This window comes from Hemitrygon akajei, chromosome 5, assembly GCF_048418815.1.
Source record: "Hemitrygon akajei chromosome 5, sHemAka1.3, whole genome shotgun sequence".
Taxonomy (NCBI): domain Eukaryota; kingdom Metazoa; phylum Chordata; class Chondrichthyes; order Myliobatiformes; family Dasyatidae; genus Hemitrygon; species Hemitrygon akajei.
In genome coordinates this window covers 144794758-144817102 of record NC_133128.1, presented here as the reverse complement: position 1 = coordinate 144817102, position 22345 = coordinate 144794758, and the positions used below count along the sequence as shown (strand labels likewise).

General features: G+C 41.5%; 1 protein-coding gene across 1 annotated transcript; it reads left to right on the top strand.

Moving 5' to 3' along the window:
- Positions 1-9872: 9872 nt before the first annotated feature.
- LOC140728266 (secreted phosphoprotein 24-like) lies at positions 9873-15052 on the top strand. The gene is made up of 9 exons (XM_073046759.1): positions 9873-9981; positions 10124-10227; positions 10772-10900; positions 11115-11246; positions 11351-11395; positions 12762-12806; positions 13650-13694; positions 14692-14736; positions 14859-15052. Exons 1-9 carry the CDS (start codon positions 9930-9932, stop codon positions 14889-14891), a joined length of 630 nt encoding a protein of 209 aa, XP_072902860.1. The 5' UTR covers positions 9873-9929; the 3' UTR covers positions 14892-15052.
- Positions 15053-22345: the final 7293 nt, after the last annotated feature.

The window sequence follows — 22345 nt, the reverse complement described above, 5'->3', positions numbered from 1 at the left end:
TTCTGGAGCACTTGGAGGCTGGTGGACTACTGTAATACATTGGGTAGCAACTGGCGAGCTAATAATTCTGGGGATTATTGTGTTATGCTTTGTATGCAGTTTAGCGGGGCATCCATGGGGGATTATACTAGTCTGCGGGCTGAGCGTCATGGCGTTGTGTCTTTTGAAGGGTGATACGTTGAAGTGTCTACTTTACATGCTCATCAAAAGCCACTCATCCCTGGGAGGTGGAGATTGGCCCATGTCAGGAGCACTGTAGCACCCTCCCACTAGCTTCTATTTAGCTGATGATGTCACAGCGCCAGTGGAGTTTAAATCTAGCATACAGTAACCACACAATCCCTTTTCACTCTCTGGGTTACCATGGACCAGGTAGTCGAGGGTGCCAAAGAAATGGTAAACAGTGGAGGGGTGTACAGTAAAGAGGGCACACTTTAATTAATTATTAGACACTGTGTTTAGTTTATGATGTCATAGTGCTGGTAGAGTTTAAATCTAGCATACATGCTCTCTGGGTCACCATGGACCAGGTAGTCAAAGCTGCCATAGTAACAGTAAATGGTAGGGGTGTGCTGCAGTAAAGTGGGCCTGGGTGCACACTTTAGATAAGCATTTGCCACTGCATGTATGTTTAGTGTCTGTTTTGTCCTGCCACTTCAGGTGCTCAGTTTAGATAAATATCAATAACTGAGTTTAGCTTGAAGGGTTTACTGAATATTCAGTGTCTGTCTTGTCTTGTAAATGGTTAATTTACTGCCAGCAGTGAGCCTCTTCTGTCCCCACTCACCGAATCCGTGAACCTGATTTCATGCAACACCGAGTGAGAAGATATTATGTTGTTCCTCAGACTTACACTCGAGATATGAGGTCAGAGGGTGAGCAAGACAGGAAATGAAGTGACTGGAAATCTGGCTTTGCACCGGGATAATGATCCCTTCACTGGTCTGTGAGCTTCAGAGCAGAACAAGTCCTGAGAAGAGATTGCAGGGCATTGACTGGAAAAAAGGATCATTAAGCATCATGGATCATCAAGACCAACTTTGTCTGTCATATATGTAATGCCCTGGGAAAGGTTTCATTGCTAATGTAATGGTTTTTCTGTAAAAGCACTGCTAATGCTATGGCTTTCTGTAGCATCAGTGTTTGGGTTATGGCTAGAGATAACGGGGGCTTTGGAATGTGCACCATCCAACGAAGGGAGTCCTTTTTCTTATTGTGTGCCTGAGAACGAGGTGATCTGGGTATTTTGTTCAGTGGAAGATGAAGAGAGAAGATGCCTGAAAGGAGTGGACTTGGAGGGGAGTCGATGAAGCCTGGGGAAAATCAATGGAGGACCACCAGAAGGGAAACGGTGAGCTCCAAACTGAACATTAGACCGTTTCATTAAAATGGGCCCTTTTCCTTTACTAACCCTCCAGTCAAATTACGAATTATAAAGCTAAATCATTTAATTGCATATGGCGTACTGTCTGTTATTTCATAGTACTGATTTGTAACAGGGTAACACATCACACAGCATCCTCACAAACAAGCGGTTTTGCACTTCAGATCTCACACGTTTGGCGGAACCATAGACTGCCTTCCCCAGACTCGTTGCTGGCCGAACCTGAGGTTCTTACAAGTACTAGGAGTTTGCTCTTCGCTGTTGGCTTTTAGTAAGACATACAACAAAAAATAACATTTATCAATTATAAAATATAAAGAACTATATGAAATATAAACAGAAGTTAAAATAAAAATATGTAATAAAATGTGCACAAATACCAGCATGTATTTACAACATAAACATCATTATAAAAAGTGGTTTAAGGAGTTTACAGTGTAGTGCAGTGACTAAGGTACTAGATAGAGGGGGATGGGGGATAAGTAGAATGCTTGGACAAGTGCAGGCAAAATGCTGCTCTGGGTAGAAGGACTGTGTGGTGTCTGGAGGATGGTTAGGAGACAGAGATTGGCTGTTGTATGAGAAGGGACTGCAGATGATCTGTGCAGTCCTTTGGGGAATATCACTCCATGCCTTCTATCTACCCAACAAACACTGCTCCCCTTGACTCTCTGACCCTGTCCTTACTCAGGCTCTTTCTACTCCTTTCATTCTGATGACAGGCTTGCTTTAGCCACTTCATCAAGCACTCTTCGAAAGTTCAAGGACAGCGTTTTGAACTGATTGTTTGATGAAACATCTCAATCACTGATCAAAGGTAATTTGTCTCTCACAATCAATGCTGGGTTTACTTTATTCATCCGTCTGAATGATTAATAATTTTGGGTACACTAAGTGATGGAGGAACTCAGCAGGTCAGGTAGCATCCATACAGATGTTTGCTTGGAAAGCACTGTTTTGGCAAGACCAGGAAAAGCTTCCCATGTGTCTGTTAAATACAAAAGAGATGTCCTGTGTTGTCTTGGATACAGAAAATGTATGAGCTGTTTGAATGGGATTCACTGAATTAAAATAATGCAGCAATATTGTTGAGGACAGAAACAGTTCACTTCATGAAGATATAAAAGCATGTGGTAAAACTTAGCCATTGCAGAGACCAATCAAAATACTATTTCCCAAAGGTTGCTGGAATCTGGAACTGCCTTGCTCAGAAGACTGGAGTTGATGGAGCAACTTAAGGCTTTATGAAGGGGGCAGATGGATTTCTGTGACATTGTTACCTAAAGGTTTCAGGGTCACATAATTAAATGGCACAGATCAGCCACAATACTACTGAATAGTCAAGGCCTACTCAGAATCAAGTTTATTATCACTGAAATTGCTGTGAAATGCGTTGGTTTGCAACAGCAGTATGTGCAACACATAAAAAATCTATAAGTTACAATAAAAAATATTTTAAGAATAAGTACTGCAAAAAGAGAGCTAAGTGTTCATAGGTTCATGGTCTCTTCAGAAATCTGATAGCAGAAGGAAAAAAACTATTCCTAAAATGTTGAGTGTGTGCCTTCAGGCTCTTGCACCTCCTCCCTATGGTGCCAATGAGAGGAGGACATGTTGTGGATGCTGAGGGTATTAATGATGGATGTTGCCTCCTTGAGGCATTGCCTTTTGAAGATAACCTCAATGGTGGGAAAGCTAACATCCATGATGGAGCTTGCTGAGCTTACAACCCTGTACAGCTTTTTCTGGTCCTGTGCATTGGCGCCTCCATATCAGATGGTAATGCATCAGAATGTCAGAATGCTTTCCATGGTGCATCTGTAGAAATTTGCAAGAGTCTTTGGTGACATACCAAATCTTCCCAAACGCCTAATGAAATGTAGTCACTGGTGTGCCTTCTTCATAATTGCATCAATATGTTGAGCTCAGAATAGAGCTTCAGATAATTTGAGACTTTGGAGCTAGAAACTGCTCACCCTTTCCACTGATGGCCCCTCAATGAGAACTGGTACTTTTTCTCCCAAATTTGCCTTCCTGAAAACCACAATCAGTTCCTTGGCCTTACCGACATTGAATGCAAAGATAGAAATGTAGAAACATAGAAAATAGGTGCAGGAGTAGGCCATTCGGCCCTTTGAGCCTGCACCACCATTCAGCATGATCATGGCTGATCATCCAACTCAGAACCCTGTACCTGCTTTCTCTCCATACCCCCTGATCCCTTTAGCCACAAGGGCCATATTGTTGTTATGACACCACTTAACCAGCCAACATCTCCCTTCTGTATGGCTGCTCATCACCATCTGAGATTCTACCAACAACAGTTGTGACATTGTCAAATTTATAGGCGGTGTTCTGGTGTTATTGCAGATCCAATTCACCTTTTAAAAATGTACAGAGTGTAAGGATGATGCTGCCAATACCAATCTTGACATTTCATTCCTTTTGGAAGAAGAGTTTGCAGAACCTCATATGGCTACAATATCGACTGAAACTTCGCTTCAATCAGCAACGTGATGAGGAAAAACCAGCCACAGCTATTGAATTTTGTCATGAAAATGATTAACTCAAATGCACTGCACAGCAAAAGCTTCTCACAAGGTAACTGGATTCAAATCTTCCTACTTCTAAAACAAATTGCAATTCACTAACATTGAAAAGATGACAACCTAGTTCTTGTTCAAAATACAATTCTTGTGCAGATGTTGACATCTGCTATAGGCAGCCATTTTTCTCTAAACTAATTATTTTGCCATTCTCATTTTTGCTCTCTACTCATTCCCCACAAACAGCACGCAGCCCAGGAGGTATAAAACCTGACTATAGGTTCAGCAACACTGTCAACAATTCCTCATCCAAAACAAATTCCTCAGAGAAGCACCCATGCTTGGAGTGTTCAATAGTTTCTGTTATTGGGAGCATGTTGCAGAGAAAGCTTTGAAATGGGGCTCAGAGTTTTTTCAGACTCTCCTCTGCTGTAAATGCTGCAACAAACTGAATTTATTGTATGAGCAAATGGGCAATCTGCACATCACAGTGAGGGTCAATCCATGACCATGGGCCAAACTGTCCCAAGGACCCGTGAGTCAAATATCTGAGCAGTAACACTGTGGTAAGTGCGACTACATGGCCGTGAGCATGTAAGGTGCTTCCCACACTATTAATTGCTTTGGCACAAGGTGACCTGAACAAAACAACACATTCTGATCTAACTTTCTCAGAGATCACACTGGGGCTTTGCAATATCTTGTTCTTGGAATCTTGTTTGCCTGTTTCAGAGTGAATGCTTCAGTTCCTGGCTGCTGGATTAGTCCTAACCCTTGCCATCAGTTTAACTGCACGTTTGATCACTTACATATGCGCAAACTGTGATGATGCATACTTCAGAGTGAACTGGGGAATGTATCCCACACAAAATTGGCCAGCATATAAAGAGGCCGTCTGTTCACGGGCTACCCACAAACCATCTTGGATGCGTTGAATATGATCCCACTGCTCCCAGTGAATGACTGATCTGTTACACCCGCACACAGCACAGTGGATCATCTGAATGGTCAGCTCTGCTCAGTAATGCTCAACTGTGTGAAATCATCAGCATGTGTTTACAGAGCAGACTAACCAAACACCGCCTGTTTCACCCACTGAAAATGAATGAGTTAAGGTTAACGTTACTGGAACGATGCCTGGGAAATCTTGGCAAGGCTGAGAGATGTGCAGCACACCACAAGATAACCTGTGCAGCTGATGTTTCTGAATGCCCTTTCGTCAGTACCTTGGAAAAGGTGGAGCGCTTCAGTTCTGTGTCCATCTCTCCAACGTCACGCTTAAAGTTACCTGCTCGTAGGTGACCAAGTAAGTGTTGGATTGGTGATGTCAAGAAACAGTCTTATGAACAATAAACCTATTGAACTAGCCACTTTTCAATGGCTCCAGTAACATCCTGTGTTAGGTGCAGCTGGCACCAAGGAATTGATCTACCAGAGTAGGAGAAATGATGTTAAAATCACAAAAAAAGATGATAGGATGGCATGTTAAGAATGATAAGAAACTGCAGTTAGGAAATTTGTGATTCTGATTCTAATTTAATAGGAACTGAATAGAATGGTTCAGGGTTTTGTTGTGGTCAATTGAGATGATCAACTCCTAAGAATGAAGAGCAGGTTGTGAGGTTTATTGATTTAAACTTGTCACCAAGGGGTGGCAATCCTGAGATCACAACCTTGGAGGTCCTGTCCTTTAACTTAGCACCTAACTCCATGAACATAGCAGAACATTGTTACTTTTCCTACGTAACTCGTGAATACCTAAACGGACCACGACCTCTGCTGCTGAGGACTTATCTGAGATCCTGGCACCCAAGAGGCTGCGTACCATCTAGGAATTTTGTTCTTGTCCACAGAACCTTCTTTCTGTTCCCAAAACTAATAATTTGCCTCTTCTCCCTCCTTCTCTTCTGGGTCACAGAGTCAGACTCAGAGCCAAGGACATGACCGCTGTGACTTTCCTGTGCTAGGTCATTCTCCACCCCCCCCCCCCAACAGTATTCAAAGTGTACCTGTTGTTGAGGGAGTTGGCCACAGGGGTACTTTGCATTGACTCCTTAACCCCTTTCCCCTTCCTGATTCACCTATTTCCCCATTTTCTGCACCTTGAGTGTAACTATCTCTCTATATATCCTATTTATCACACATTCAGCCTCTCATCCAGTTCCAGCTCCAATTCCTCAACGCGGAGTGTTGGAAGCTGCAGCTGGATGCTCTTCTCGCAGGTGAAGTCGTCAGGGGCACTGGCGGTCTCCCTGCTTTCCCACATCCTGCAAGAGGAACATTCAACTGTTCTGTCTGGCATCCCTACTGCTCTGCTGACAGCTTTTTCGTCTTCTCTCACACAAGCCTCTTCTCACTGAAGCCTCAAATAACCACTCTAACACTGTACACTTCAACAATGGCCACTCCGCTTGCAACTGCCTTATTTTAATTTGTTCTTGCCAATCAATCCTGTTTGCTGATTGTTTGTTCAATACACAGAACCACCGCAGATCGATGCCTTATGTACTCAATTGGCGAACCTTAGTGAGGTACATCTTTTCACCTTTCAATTGCTGATTAGCTGCCGAAATCTTATTTCAGATTTGCAGTGCCTGCAGCTATTGGGGAGCCATGGTAGCGTAGGAGCAAGTGCATGCTATTACAGCTTGGTACATCGCAGTTCGTAGTTCAATCCCAGCATTCTCAGTAAGGAGACTCGGTATGTCCTTCCTGTGGAACGTGTAGATTTTCTCTGGGTGTTCTGGTTTCCTCCCACTGTCATGGTCCCGTTTGGCTGTCCCTATCTCCTTCATCATGCCTTAATTCCAGTCGTTAGATTCCCAGTTGCTGCTAGTTCACTTAATTACAGCACACCTGGTTTCCATCAGAGACTGCAGGACAGGCGGGTCGCCAGTTCGTTGGTTGATTCCCATGCATTAACTTCGTTTCCCGACCGCTTAGAATTCTAAGTTCAGCTCTAGTTTCCAGTTATTCCATAAAAACCCCGTCTCCGTGTCAAGACTGTATATCAGAGCTCTGTGCCAAGATTCCTCCTGGTTATGTGTTCCACGTTCACAACTGTGCAAGCACCTCTCAACCCCATTTCCGCGTCTGTGTCCAGCCCACGGGTTCACCCCCAGTCGCTCCGTGTAACACCCACAATGTACCGGGTAGGTTAATTGGTTATTGTAGACTGTCCCACGATTAGATTTGGGTTAAATGGGGTTGTCTGGGTTGCTGGGCAGCATGGCTTATGGGTCCAGAAGGGCCTATTCTACATTGTATCTCTAAATAAAATAAAATAAAGTATTTCAGTTTCCACCTTGTGTGAACTGAGGGCTGGAGACACTTCATGTGGAGCAGCTAGAAATATCCTTGCCCTTCAACCTGGACACTTTAAAGGAAGGTTATAAAAGCAATATGAAATAATTCTAATAATGATTAGACCAGCTGACAGTGTTGTACCCTGTTATCTCTTGTCCCACTCCTTCCCTGCAACATTTTACACTGACTAGATTCCTTCTTTACTTCCAGCCTGGACGAAGGGACTGAAACCAAAACATTGCCTGTCTGCCTCCCACCATAGATGCTGCCTGACCTGCAGAGTTTCTCTAACACCTTTGTGTGTTACTCCAGATTTCTACCATCTGCAGTTTCTAGTATCTGCAGAATTAGAACATACAGTGAGACATTACAACACACTCCAGGCCTTTTGGCCCATGAAACTGTGCTGAACTTCAAACCTACTCTAACATCAATCTGCCCTCCCACATTGTTCTCCATTTTTCTTTCATCCATGTACCTATGGGCCTTTTAAATGTCCCTGATGTATCTGCCTCTACACCACTCCTGGCAGCCTGTTCCATTGACCTACCACACTCTGTGTATAAAACTTACTTTGGACATCCACTTTGAAGTTCATTCAATCACCTTTAAATTGTTTCACCTTGTGTTAGTCATTTCTACCCTGAGAAAGGGTCTCTGGCTGTCCACTTGACCTATGCCTCTTCCCATCTACACCTCTGTCAAGTCACCTCTCATCCTCCTTCACACTAACCTATCCTCATAAGCCCTGCTCTGCAATGCAAGCAGCATCCTGGTAAATCTGCCCTGTACCCTCTCTACAGCATCCACATCATCCCTATATTTTCCAAGATGGCGCTGAACTGTGACCTCTGTTGAGCTGCGGCTCAGAATTAGTTGTTTGTAATTGTATAATTGTTTAAATTTTAATTGCTTTTAGACCTGTAAGGATGGTTTGGGGAGAAAGGGAGATAGGGGTCAGGTTAGGATTTAGGGACAAGTATGTGTGGGAATTAGAGCTTAGGCCGGAGTCTAAGTTTCTTCTCGGTGTTCGAAGACCAGCAACACAGACATGGGACATCCATGGTCGGAGGTCCAATGTCTGATGTTGCTCCTGAAGAGAGTGGATGAGGACACCACCAGTTAGCAATGATCCAGAGTTGGAGTTTCACGTGAGGAGGAGGAATAAGTTCTGATTATTCCCCTTGATTTGTGAATCATTGAGACTGGTATTCAAGGCCTAAGGCCTGGGTTCTGCTATCAATGAGTATGGAGTTCGAGGCCAATTGTTCTGTGATTGGTGTGTCCTGGGATCGATGACAAGGATCGGGGACTGAGGATGAATTGGTAGTCCAGAAATCAAGGCCCATGGGCTTGAAACAAGTCTGCAGGTCTCTGTGAGTTCACTGGAGAGGTCGAAGCTCAATGTTTCTCCTGAGGTTAAAGAATTGTCTATGTGTGAGGGCGTGAGGGAGGGACGGGGCTTATTTTTGCTGTTCTCCTTCATTGCTTGTTGAGCTCTTTGTTTTTCTGCCGAGCATTGTGGGCACGCTATGTTACACTGGAATGTGTGGTGACATTTATGGGCTGCCCCAGCACAGCCTCGACTGTGTTGGTTGCTAACACTAATGACACATTTCACTGTATGCTTTGATGGATACGAAAACAAATAAACTTGAATCTATTTGGAATCTATTTCAATCTGTAATGAGGCAACCAGAATTGAACACAATATTCCAAGTGTGGTCTAAGCAGGGTTATATAGTAGTGCAGCTTAACCTTGAGGCAATTGCATGATAATGGAGACCAACACACTGTACGCCTTCTTAACAACACTATTAATATTTGTGGCAACATTAAGGGACCAATAATGGACATTGAACCAAAGATCCCTCTACTCCTTTGCACTTCTAGGAATCCTGCCACTAACCCCGTATTCTGCCTTCAAATACAGCTTTCCAAATTGAAATGCTTCACAATCAAATGTATCCTTGTGGATGCCAAATCTGACCGGAGATATTCCTGAAAAAGTCAGCAAATGAACTATCTGATCTGCCCACGAAGTTTTTTTTTAACCTCCATCACTAATGTCATCAATATCATACAGAAATGATCATAGAAAATGAAATAATACAAGACTTCTCTAAACAAACTGGGGATTTATCTCTCAGGTTTTTTTGCAGCAGTCTCTTGGGAGTTCCAAAACATTCCTGGAAAATTGGAAATGCCCTGCAATAAATCACCACTGAATTTAGTTTACCTACAGGTGATTCCATATACATTTGAGAAGATTGTTTCTTCTCCTCTGTAACTTTATTATTTCAGATACATTTTTTTGTCTAGTAGGAGAATTAAGGGTTATAGGGAAAAGGCAGGTAGGTGGGGATGAGTCTATGATCTTATGATGGGCCAGATGGCCTGTTCCTGCTCCTATTTCTTATGTTCTTATATTCCAAGGAATAAAAAAATGAACAGACTCAGTTTCGCACTAAATCTAAACATGATGACAATACTAGGAAGAAGCTCTGTCCATAATTTGAGCACACCTTTATCTGGTTCCAGTGCCCACGGTTAGTATGCTGAGCAAATATGAGTCAATGTTTGAATGTGGTGGAGGTGCAGGATATAAAGACCAAAGGCAGTGAGGTGAAGGCAGAGAGAAAAGTAACTCCTTCACTCTGAGAAACCAGCCGGTCCATCCCACCCGAGGCAGAATGAAATCCTTCCTGCTCACTCTCGCTGCCATGCAGATCCTGCACTGCTCAGGTAAGTACTGGGGAGATAGAGACATCAGAAAGCAGTAAGTTGTTGGTTCGGTGCCTTAGTCAATGATATTTCATCCATACGTAAGCGGAATTCAATTAGGTTCATTGGAATCTGTTCTACAACCTTCCCTCTCTCTCTGCAGGAGTGCCAAGCACTAAGGAAGCTCTGAGAGCCTCAGTTATAAAGCTGAATGAAATCACCGAGATCACCAACCTCTGTGGTATCACCAGGAGAGGCGTGACAAATGTAAGTGTGTCCTTGGCTAATCGTAGTTCACAAAATATGGATGTGTCTGGGTGCAGGTTAATTTGCTACTAAAACTTACCCTAAGGGTAGGTTAGCAAGAAAAAAAATCAAATGGGAGATGATGCTATGTGATAGGGAGAAAAACTTGCAGAAGATGATATTATATAAAGAGTTTTCCATGTATATCAGATCAGTACTTCGAATTCTCAATCAATATTTCAGTTGTGGAACTCTGATTGGGCCAAAGTTTTGTAATTAAGTTTGGAAATTCTTCCAGTCTTTGATTTGGAAATCATTGAAAGTTTTCACAAATTTTGTTTGCTAATTTCCTCTCATAATTAAGGGTTCCTGCAAACTGAGTATCCTTATCATGACAGTTTAAGTGGCAATTTTACCATTGAACAAATTAGTTATCTTGTCTATTTTGATTAATCTAGTGTACCATCACCTGTAAATAAAACCCTGTGTAGCTCTGCTCTTTGTCAGACCAGTGGAAGAACACTAGAGATAACAATGCACTAATAACCTCCTTTCCTCTCTTCAGACATATCGCAAGGGTAAACTGTCCTACAGTGTGGATTTAACATTCTCTGTGAAAGAAACTGTCTGCTCCAAGAATTCTGGACAGGAATTTGATGATCCCAGCTGCTCCTTCCGCCCTAAAAACATTGCGGTGAGTCCAGAGTTATATTAGATCTTGCAAGTGCTTGTATGTTTTAGGATTAAAACACAAACTATAATTACAACCCTTTTCATAGAAATGACCATACATATACGTAGCTATATCTAATTAAAGGCTAAGAATTGTGTTAGATCATAATCATATTGATTTTGTGTGTTGCTTGGTATCATGAATAATTTCTATTTATTATGCTTTAATCTAACAGGAGAAAGGGTTTTGCAAAAGCCATGTGGAATTTTTTGCTGATAAGGTAGCTGACGTTGATGTGGAGTGTGATGGTCTGAAGACAGTTGACAGCGAGAGTGATTCGACAGAATCGAGTGAAAACAGTATTGAGGTAACTGCATTCATACAATTCAGTGCAATTGAATTTCTAACAGAAGATCCTTTTCTGAACATTTAATTGTTTATGTATGCTGACGAATAATCTTTATCTTACAGGCGCAAAGCAAATCAAAAGAAACATCACTTGAGGAAACCTCAAATGTGAGTATTAATAAGAAATTTATCAGATTTTTTTTCTTGTTGTTCTCAATTGTTCATGATGGGGTGATTATAATTGTTAGCAATGAAATGTTAAGTTCTCCTTTAGGAATAGAAACATAGAAACATAAAAAATAGGTGCAGGAGTAGGGCATTCAGCCCTTCGAGCCTGCACCGCCATTCAGTATGATCATGGCTGATCATCCAACTCAGAGCCCTGTATCTGCTTTCTCTCCATACCCCCTGATCCCTTTAGCCACAAGGGCCATATCTAACCTCCTCTTAAATATAGCCAATGAACCAGCCTCAACTGTTTCCTGTGGCAGAGAATTCCATAGATTCACCACTGTCTGTGTGAAGAAGTTTTTCCTCATCTCGGTCCTAAAAGGCTTCCCCTTTATCCTTAAACTGTGACCCCTTGTTCTGGACTTCCCCAACATCGGAAACAATCTTCCTGCATCTAGCCTGTCCAATCCCTTTAGAATTTTATATGTTTTAATAAGATCCCCCCCTCAATCTTCTAAATTCCAGTGAGTATAAGCCTAGTCGATCCGGTCTTTCTTCATATGAAAGTCCTGCCATTCCAGGAATCAATCTGGTGAACCTTCTCTGTACTCCCTCCATGGCAAGAATGTCTTTCCTCAGATTAGGGAATGAGACAGTTTGTTATCCCAGTCTGATGTGTAGGGAGAGAATTCTAATATTAGATTTCAGTGCATGATGAGTTGGTTCTCTGCTGAAGATGAACTGAGCATCAGCAGAACAGGACTACAGGAGAAGTGTCTGTCAAACTCTCATCACTGAGAGTCATGAAGTACCAATCCTTCCATGGATTCAATAAAAAGATGGTAATAATGCCTGTTTCACCTGCTGTAGGAATATCCATTGGCCATACACCATGCACTTAGCCAGGCATGTTTCTGAACATTGGTGTACTGTGGGGAATCAGACTTTTTATTGAGACTGCTGTAATTTAACGCTAAATCATGGGATCATCATTCAGAAATGTCAGGATTAACAGCTAATCATAAACACTGGAAAGTCTGAAGATGCTGGAAATCCAAAGCAACACACTCAACTTGCTGGAGGAACTCAGCAGGTCAGACAGCATCTGTGGAAATGAATGAATAAACAGTTGACATTTTGGGCTAAGACCTTTCATCAGGATTGGAACGTTGATGTTCATTCATTTCCATAGATATTGACTGACCTGCTGAACTCCTCCAGAATTTTGTGTGTGTTGCTTAGGATTATTAGCTTCTCTTTTATAATTTAGTATCAGGTCTACTATTTGAAGATAATCCACTAATGCTTTCTATTAATAAATATATCTTGTACTAATGCTATAAATCTTTGTACTTTTATAAAGGTGAAAAGCAAGTCAGAAGAAATTTCAGTGGAAGAATCTCCAAATGTAAGTTTAACTTTGGAGTTTTCTTCAGATTCTCAATAAGATGAGAAATGTACATAGATAGATCTGTCAGAATAGATGCTGAAGATCTTACTTCATAATAAGACTGTACTGGACAGTGGGTGAGAGAAAACAAAGTGAATATTGAATGTTGTCTTCTGTCTCAAACCAATTTCCTGCACCATAGCCTTGATTCCCTTAATATCCAACAATCCACCATTTGAATGAGCTCAGTGAATGAGCCTTCCCAGCTCTCTGGGGCAATGAATTCCAAAGATTCACCATCTGAGTGAAGAGACTGCATCTTACCTCATTTCTAGTTGGCAAATCCCTTGTTCTGAAACTCCGACTCAAGCTCTCAACTCCTTAGATGAAAGGGATTCTGATTTTTGATTACTGTGCAGATGTTATGCTGAGGGGCTGATGTGGAGTAAACTGCAACAATCTGAGGATCAATTTGCTCCCCTCAAGGATAATGCAAGCCTGGCATCAACAGGATGGGATGCTAGCCATGAGAGCGATGTCTGTAACACTCACCAGTAACAAAGATGAGATGTTGGTGCTGAGCAGTTTCATTATAACTATTGCAAATTAATTGATTGCACCTGGCATTGATCCTCCAGTTTTCTACTGAGCCTCACACCTCAGATTATCTAGGTTAAGTTGATAGTTATTGCAGAACCTAATTGTTTTTGTGAGCATTTGTCCACTGCAGTAATGACTCACAAATCATGATATATTTAAGGTTATTTATAATTAAATCATTAAACATTGTGTTCAAAGGCTATTCCATAACTGTTCATTAACAAACATGCTGACTGTATAAATATTCATCTATTCATGTAGGTAGACAGCAAGTCAAAAGAGACATCAGCTGAGGAGTCTTCTAATGTAAGTCTAATCTGTCTATTCATTGATTTAACCATAATATGTGAAGTGATGACATCTAATATGAGCAAACTTAATTAAATGACTACCTAATTAAGGGACAGGCAGAGAGGGAACATTAATGCACAAGTACTCTAGAAAATTCTGTATTCATTTTCTGAACATGACCTACGTCAGCCTGAGTGTGAGTTTGTTCTTCACTTAATTTTGAAATAGAATTAGAAAGGACACTCTCTCCTGGGTACAATCATGGTCTGTGGGTAATTACTGGGCATGGGTCTGGAAGTGTACTGTGCAGGGAGATTTCAGCAGTCAAGACCAATTGGTGAACGAATTATCTCTCTCAGGTTAATAGAGTCCTGGAATTATACAATGCCGAAGCGGGTTCTTCCATTCAATTCATCTTTGCTGACCGGGTTCCCTAAATGAGCCAATCCCATTTCCCTGCATTTAGCCCATATCCCCTGAAACATTTCCATTCCATGGAACTGTCCAAATGGATTTTAAGTGTCATATTTGTTTCCGCTTCTACCAATTCCTCAGGTAGATCATTCCATAAACCCCCACCTCCTTGTGAAAATATTGCTCCCCAGATACCTTTTCACCTCTTTCTCCTCTCACTCTAAACCTATGCTAGACTTTGGCTATTCATTTTAACTATGCCCTTCATTATTTTATAATCCTCTATTACATCTTCCCCCAGTTTCCTGAACTGCACAGAAACAGCTCCTCACCTATCTAACCCAAGCCCTCAAGTCCCAGTAACATCTCATAAATCTCTTGCGTCCCCTCTCCAATTTAAATGCCATTGTTTGTAACAATCAATCTATTACGTTAATATTTTGCTGAAATTGTGAAGTATTGTGTTTGTAGTGGATTTTTCAGTGACTTGCAATACTAAATTTAAAGTGATTTCACTTACTCATTGGCAATTAAAACTATGTAAACTCGGTGTCTGAAAATGAATTTTAATGCTCCAAAAATTTATCTTGTAAAATAGATGAAAAGCAAGTCAACAGAATTGTCACTGGAGGAGTCTTCAAACGTAAGTATAAACTGACGCTTTGTGCCTGATGTGATCATAATTAAAACTAATGAGAAAACATTGAGGTCAGAGTGAGTTCAGTCCAGCTGCAAATTACAAATCTGTTCACCTTTCCGTTCCAGGAACAAAATGAGGACTCGAGATCCTGTCACTGACCATGAATGAAACTCCACAGAGCCTGAACTCACTGTGAACACAAGAAGACCTCATTCAGAATATACAAGATGTTAATAATTGTACTGTACCTACTGATTATAGGACTGAGGGGCCTGGAGGTCCTGACTCTATATTTTACTGTAACTGGGATGTTTGATTGTTTGTATTGCTCTGACCTTTGCTGCATATTATTGTATTTCAAATAAAGTAATGACATTATTCATGGATTTGCTTTATGAAGTTCTTTTGCATGTCACTGATCTACAGGAGTTTATCCAGGTATTATGCTTAAATCAGCCTGTCCCTCACTGATAATGTATCTCCATTGTCTGGTGGACAGCCAGATGTACAATTTCCTAATGGTTCATCCCTTTTGTCTGATGGGACCTCTGGATGTGGAATTTCCCAGTGGGTGTATCTCCTATGTATGGTGGGACCTCGTGATTTGGGAACTCTCAACGGTAAATCCCCTTTGTCCAGTGAAATCTCCTAATGTGTTGGGTAATTTGCTGCTTTCTTGTTAACGTAAGGCACTGAATGAGTCACCATGCATCTTGAACTGCTTATGTCAACTGCGGCAGTGTTGAAGTCTTTGGGTTGTTCAAATCTACCATTACTTTTTTTTAGTTTTGTTTAAAATCTCTAACAGTGCTACTTAGAAGGAATGAGAGCTTGAGATCCATGAAATTGTTTTGACATAATTAGAAAATAAATATTATTGAAATGAACATTTGTCTCAACGCAGCAGCTCTAATATTTTCTCCCTTGTTCAGTGGATGAATATTCAGAAGTGTTCAGTTGAGTGTGGATCTTCAGGCCCCTATACCTCCTCCGCAATGTGGGTAATGAGAAGACAGGATGTCCCGGATGCCCAGTTGGTGAGGGTTCTTGATGATGGATGCTGCCTTTTTGAGGCAGTTTCTCTTAAAGATGTCCTTGATATGGCTGTGATGGAGCTGACTGAGTTGACAACCCTGTGCAGCCTCGTTCAATCCTGTGTATTGGAGCCTACATACCAGATGGCAATGCAACCACTTAGAATGTTTGTCACTTTACATCTGTAGAAACTTGCAAGGGTCTTTGGTGACATACCAAATAATCTCAAACTCCTAATGAAGTAGAGCCATTGCTGTGCCTTCTTCATAAATGCCTCTGTGTATTGGATCCAAGATAGGTCCTCTGAGATATTGAAGCCCAGGAACTTGAAACTGCACACCTTTTCCACCACTGACCCCTCAATGAGGAACTGGTGTAGCATTCTCCTGACTTCCCCTCAGTGAAGTTAATGATCAGTTCCTTGGTCTTGTTGATATTGAATGTGAGTTTTTTGTTGTAACTGCACTTAACCAGCTGATTTATATCCATATTTTAAAAATTATTTTAATTGTTTGGAATTAATGCAAAGAAGCTTTGACAGAACAACCCATCAGAAGACCTATGTGCAGTGCTTATCCTACCTCCCTCTGTGTGGTCTGGCTCCAGCTCATGGAATGACTGAGGCAGAGAGATCTTAGGACTCAAAAGATTAGTGTAGCCATAAATTGGGATAAGACAAGGGGTGGGTGAGACCACAGGCTGTGGGTTGGGTAGGATGTAATCCACTAATGTTTCTGCTCACAAATAGATTAAATTACTTTTAAAATGCAGAGGAAAGGGGGAGGGGAGGACAGAATGAAGAGAAGCTCAGTGATAGAGTGGAAGCCAATGAAAATTAGATAAGAAGGTTGAAATTTCAAGGTATAAGAAGGTGCCAGCTAAGCAGACAAAGTAACAAATGAAACAAAATTTAAATGTAGGCACAGATGCTGGAAATCTGGAGTAACACACACAAAATGATGGAGGAAATCAGAAGGTCAGAGAGCATCCATGCAGGGAAATGAACTGTCAGTGTTTCAGGCCAAGACTTTTCATCAGTTTTGATGCCGAACCTGATGTGTTCCTCCAGCATTTTGTAAATGTGTTATTTCCCAATGCACCAGAGAAATATGGAGAAGCTTCTGGAGATCTAGACTAAACATGCCGGAAATGCTGATTACCTGAAATCGTTGGCCTCTATGCTGAGTCAGGAAGGCCCAGTGAGAAGAAATGCTGTTTCACAGACATACGGATATTGAGAAGCTGAGGACAGAGGGTGGGTAAGGCAGAAAGTGTAACGGCCAGAAGTTTGACTTTCTACTGGTATAATGATTCCTTCATTGATTGCCTGATACAGAAAAGAACAAGTCCTGAGAAAAGTCTGTGGTGTATGGAAAGGAACCAAGAGCTGGTAACCTGGTGTTCTGTTTCAGAAAACTACTTGGCGTCTTTGATGGTGTTGAGAGAAAACAGGGACTGGCTGTTATAAGAGAAGAGTCTACAGTAGATCTGTACAGATACTTGGGGAACACCACTGTACACTTTCCATCTACCCAACAAACTCTGCTCCCCTGACTCTCTGCTCCTGTCCTCACTCAAGCTCTTTCGGCTCCTTTCATTCCACTGGCTTCAGTTTTGATGACAAGCTTGCTCTGGCCACTTTAACATGCACTCTTTGAAAGTCCATGAACAGCACTGCGAACACATTGTTTGAAGGAACATCTCAATCAGTGGTCAGTGGTGATTGGCCTGTCGTAATCTTTAGTGGCTTCACTTTTAACTTCATCTATTTGAATAATTAATAAGTTTGAGAAACACACGCGAAATGCTGGAGAAACTCAGCAAGTTATGCAGCACTTATGACAATATTTGAGTGGAAAGGACTGCTTTTGCAAGTCCAAGAAAAGATGCTCATGTTCTTAAGTACTGAATAATGTTCTGTGTTTTTTTGGATATAGAGAATGGATGAACAATTTGAATGGGGTTCATTGATAGTTAAAATAAGGCTGCATATTGTTGAGGAGAGGAAACAGTTCATTTCATGAAGATATAAAAGCATGAGTAAAATCTGGTTATTGTGGGGACCAGTCAAAAGGCAAATTCTCCAAAGTTGCTGCAGCCTGGAACTGCTTTGCTGGAAGGCAGAAACTGATGGAACAACTTAAGGCTTTATGAAGGGTGCAGATGGATTTCTGTGAAGCTGTTATCTAAAGGTGACAGAATCAAGTGATTAAGTGGCACAGATCAGCCAAAATCTTTATGCTGAAAAGATGAGAGCCTAGTTCTGTTCAAAATAGTACTGATATTCTCATGCAATTGTTGGCACATGTTTTCCAGGCAGGTGCTGACTTGTTTTCTTTTCCTGAGCTGTTTACCTCCACTAATTGATTGTGTTTTCTCTTTCACTCTCCCCTTCCCCTCCCACATGAACTCTGAGGTCAGCATACAGCCCAGGAGCCAGGAACCCTGACCACAGCTCTCATGACCACTGTCAACAACCTCCAGTCCAAAAATAAAACCCTGGTGAAGTACCCATGCTCAGAGTACTGAACAGCTTCTGTCGTCAGGAACAAATTGCAGTGAAATCCTTGTAATGGGTTGATCCTTTATTCAGACGCTAATCTGTAGTAATACTACAATAATATGAACCCAATGTGTGTAGAGGCAGCTGGTAGATGTGAAGTAGTGTCTTTATCTGACAAAATGAGACACAGAGGGCGCCATATTGATACCCTTTTGAAACGTTATGAAGGGTGTAGATGGATATCTATAAAGTTGTTATCTAAAGGTGGCAGGATCAAGTGATTAAATGGCACAGATCAGCCAAAATCTTACTGAATAATCAAGGTCTATTCTAGTGTTCCTCCAGACTCAATCCACCCTTGTAATATTATAGAGTGTAAACTTGGTCATACTTTGTTTCTTCCGCCAATGCCAATCTCAGCATCCCATTCCCTTTGAATCTGCAGCACCTCATACAGCTGCATTATTGATTGAAGCCTTCCTTCAATGAGCAACATGAAGACGGGACACCAGCCCCAGCTAATGAATTTTGTCTTGAACATTATTAACTCAGATGCACTGCACAGCAAAAGTTAGTGACAAAAGGAATTCTCACAAGGCAACTGGTTTTGAATTTTCCTACTAAAAGACCTTGCAATTTATTTATATTAAAGACATGACAAACTAGTTCTTGTTCAAAATACGAAAGGTATTTTCATGCAGATGTTGATGCCACTTTCCCCTTCTGTTATCAGGAAGCTGTTGCAGAGAAAGCTTTGTAATTGGGCTGATATTTCATTCAGACTCTGGGGTGCTGTAATGCTGCAATTACCTGGGCTTATTGTGTGTAAAGGTATGAACAGAAGGAAAATCTGTGATATAAAGTGAGGATCAATCCATGACAGTGGTCTAGACAGCCCCAAGGACCTGTGACTCAACCTCTGAACATTAACGGAGTGTACACAGGGCCTTTGATTCATTTCATCTGTTCTGATCATGTTGCTAAGCTAATCCCATTTGCCTACATTTGACTCTTATCAGTGAGCTCCAACATTGCGGAACAGACTGTTTAATAAGATTGGGCCCTTTTTTTCTTTTTTTCGTTTCTTTACTAAACTAACCATATAGTCAAAGTAAGAATTATAAAGCTTAATCGTTTAATCACTTATTGTGTACTGTTTGTTATTTTGTGGTACTGATTTGTAACAGGGGACACATCGCGCAGCATCCACCCAAACAAGATTTCTTAAGTTTGGTCGGGCTGGGGGCTATCACCCCCTATAGTAAGCCACTAGCTGAAGCGAGAGTTACATATGTCAGTGGCTTGGATGATGCAATTGATGGCTTTGTGGCAAAGTTTGCAGATGATTTGAAGATAGTTGGAGGGGTAGGAAGTTCTGAGGAAGTAGAGATGTTATAGAAGGACTTAAGCAGATTAAGAGAATGGACAAAGAAATGCAGATGGAATAACGTTGGAAAGTGTGTGGTCATGCACTTTGTTAGAAGAAATGAAAGGGTTGATTATTTTATAAATAGACAGAAAACTCAAAAAATGAGGGGCAAAGGGACTTAGGAATCCTTGTGCAGGATTCCCTAAAGGTTAATTTATAGGCAAACATGAGGAACTCTGCAGATGCTGGACATTCAAGCAATACGCACAAAATGCTGGTGGAACGCAGCAGGCCAGGCAGCATCTATAGGGAGAAGCAATGTCAACGTTTTGGGCCGAGACCCTTCATCAGGACTAACTGAAAGGCCTGAAACATCGACATTGCTTCTCCCTATAGATGCCTCCTGGCCTGCTGCGTTCCACCAGCATTTTGTGTGTGTAGGTTAATTTATAGGTTGAGTTTGTGGTGAGGAAGGGAAATGCAATGCTAATATTCATTTCAATAGGATTAGAATATAAAAGCAAGGATGTAATGTTGAGACTTCATAAAACACTAGTGAGACCTCACTTGAAGGACTGTGAGCATGGCTGAGCCCCTTAGCTTAGAAAGGATGTGCTCAAAGGGTTCAAAGGAGGTTCACAAAAATAATTCCAGGATTGAATGGCTTGGCATATGGGGCCTGGGCCTGTATTCACTGGAATTCAGAAGAATGACAGTTGACCTCCTTGAAACCTATCGAATGGTGAAAGGCCTTGATAGAGTGGCTATGAAGAGAATGTTTCCTATGGTGGGTAGAGTCTAAGGCCAGAGGACACAAACTCAGAATAAAAGGGCGTCCTTTTCGAATGGAAATGAGGAGGATTTTTATTTTGGCCAGAGAATGGTGAATCTGTGGAATTCTTCGCCACGGACAGCTGTGGAGGTCAAGTCTTTATGTATATTTAAGGTGGAGATTAATGGATTCTTGATTGGTCAGGGCATGAAGGGATACGGGGAGAAGGCAGGAGATTGGGGCTGAGAGGAAAATTGGATCAGTCATGATGAAATGGTGGAGCAGACTCGATGGCCCTAATGGCCTAATTCTGTCCTATATCCATTGGTCTTATGGTCTTGCTTTGTAATACATCGTGGATCAAAATAAAATATTATAGATATTCACAGATTTGCTTCTAGAAGTTATTTTGCATGTCAAATGATCTCCAGCCATTTATTCAGTTATTATGTTTAGGTCAGCCTGTATCTGACTAATAGCTTATCTCCTTTGTCTGGTGGGTTGTTCAGATGAGGGATCACCCGGTGGTGTATCTCCTTTGTTTGCTGAAATCTCCTAATGTGTTGGGCAATTTGCTGCTTTTAGCTTAAGGTCAGGCAGCAGATGAGTTGCTCTGTATCTTGGACTGCTTATTTCAACTGTAGGAAGGATAAAGTCTTTGGTTGATAAAATCTGCCTTTAGCATTTTTTAAAGTTTTGTTTAATATCAATAGTTATATTTTGAAGGAATGTGACTTTGGGGCTCAGGAAATTGTTCAGACTTTAACAGGAAGGAGATATTATTGAAATGAACATCTGCCTCATTACAGCAGGTCAAATATTTTCTCCCTTGTTCTATGGGTAAATATCCATCAGTGTCACTGTTGAAGTTCTGTCTCACATCCCCAGGGACCCAGGTTCGATCCCGACTTTCAGTGCTGCTTAGGTGGAGTTTACAAGTTCTCCTCGTGACCGTATGGGTTTCTTCTTGCATCTCAAGGACATACAGGTTAACAGGCGCAGTGGTAATGCACTACTGTATATTACCTCTCATATGTAGGTGAGTGGAGGAGACTGGAGGAATTGATGGAGGGTAGGCAATGGGAGCAGTGCAGGTGTAGAGTAAGTGGGAGATTGATGGTTGGTGCTGTTTGACTTCATGCGCTTGCATTAATATCAAAGCCAAGTGAACTGAGGAACACATAGGTAAATGGGGTTGATGTGGAACTTTGGCTGGGAACTTCATGCTTCTACTTTTGAGGGCATGAGGGCGAATTCTCAAAGCTGCTGTTGTGACTTATGTATTTCACAATAACAGAAAGTGGGCCAGATTGGGCTCGATCAAAACTATTACTCAAACCCAGCTCCTGTGGTCAGTAGAGTAACAGACAATCCACTGGAGGAACTCAGCAGGACCCAGTGGAACTCAGTTTTTCTACACTCTTCTAATGTAGCATGTACCTGGTTTTTCAGCCTACCTGGACAACCCAGATTTTATAAACCTCTACACCATTTCCACACCCTCAATATAAGCCACAACAAGTGAGTTCTGCCCAAAGTCTCAAATGAGAACAATATGTTGGGTGTGTTTAGTACTCTAATTAAGTTTCTCTTCTGCTATCCAGAGTGCTGGAACATTAATCCAGTGACCTGAGTTTAAATCCCTGCATGGCTGACCTGAAGTGACTACAGGAATTCTGCAATTTACAAGAAGCTGTGTATTCCTGTAAAGAGCAATGGACCTAGCAGTATGGGACTTCATTGGTGCCTTATCACCAGACCAAACCAAATCCATTCCTAGGACTACCTTCATCTTTCCAGCCAGATTTTAACTATGAGACAGTTTGGGCCACTAAGTAAGATATATATCAAGAAATGAAAGTCTGTGCTCAGAATGGACAAAGCCACAATATTCTGTGTCTGAACTTAGATTTACTGAATTCAAAGTTCCTTT

Excerpts from the sequence above, each read along its gene's own strand:
- LOC140728266 (XM_073046759.1), top strand. The coding sequence starts at position 9,930 with ATGAAATCCTTCCTGCTCACTCTCGCTGCCATGCAGATCCTGCACTGC. Across the intron at positions 10,228-10,771 it reads CCAGGAGAGGCGTGACAAAT|ACATATCGCAAGGGTAAACT; the intron begins GTAAGTGTGTCC and ends TCCTCTCTTCAG. Across the intron at positions 10,901-11,114 it reads TCCGCCCTAAAAACATTGCG|GAGAAAGGGTTTTGCAAAAG; the intron begins GTGAGTCCAGAG and ends TTAATCTAACAG.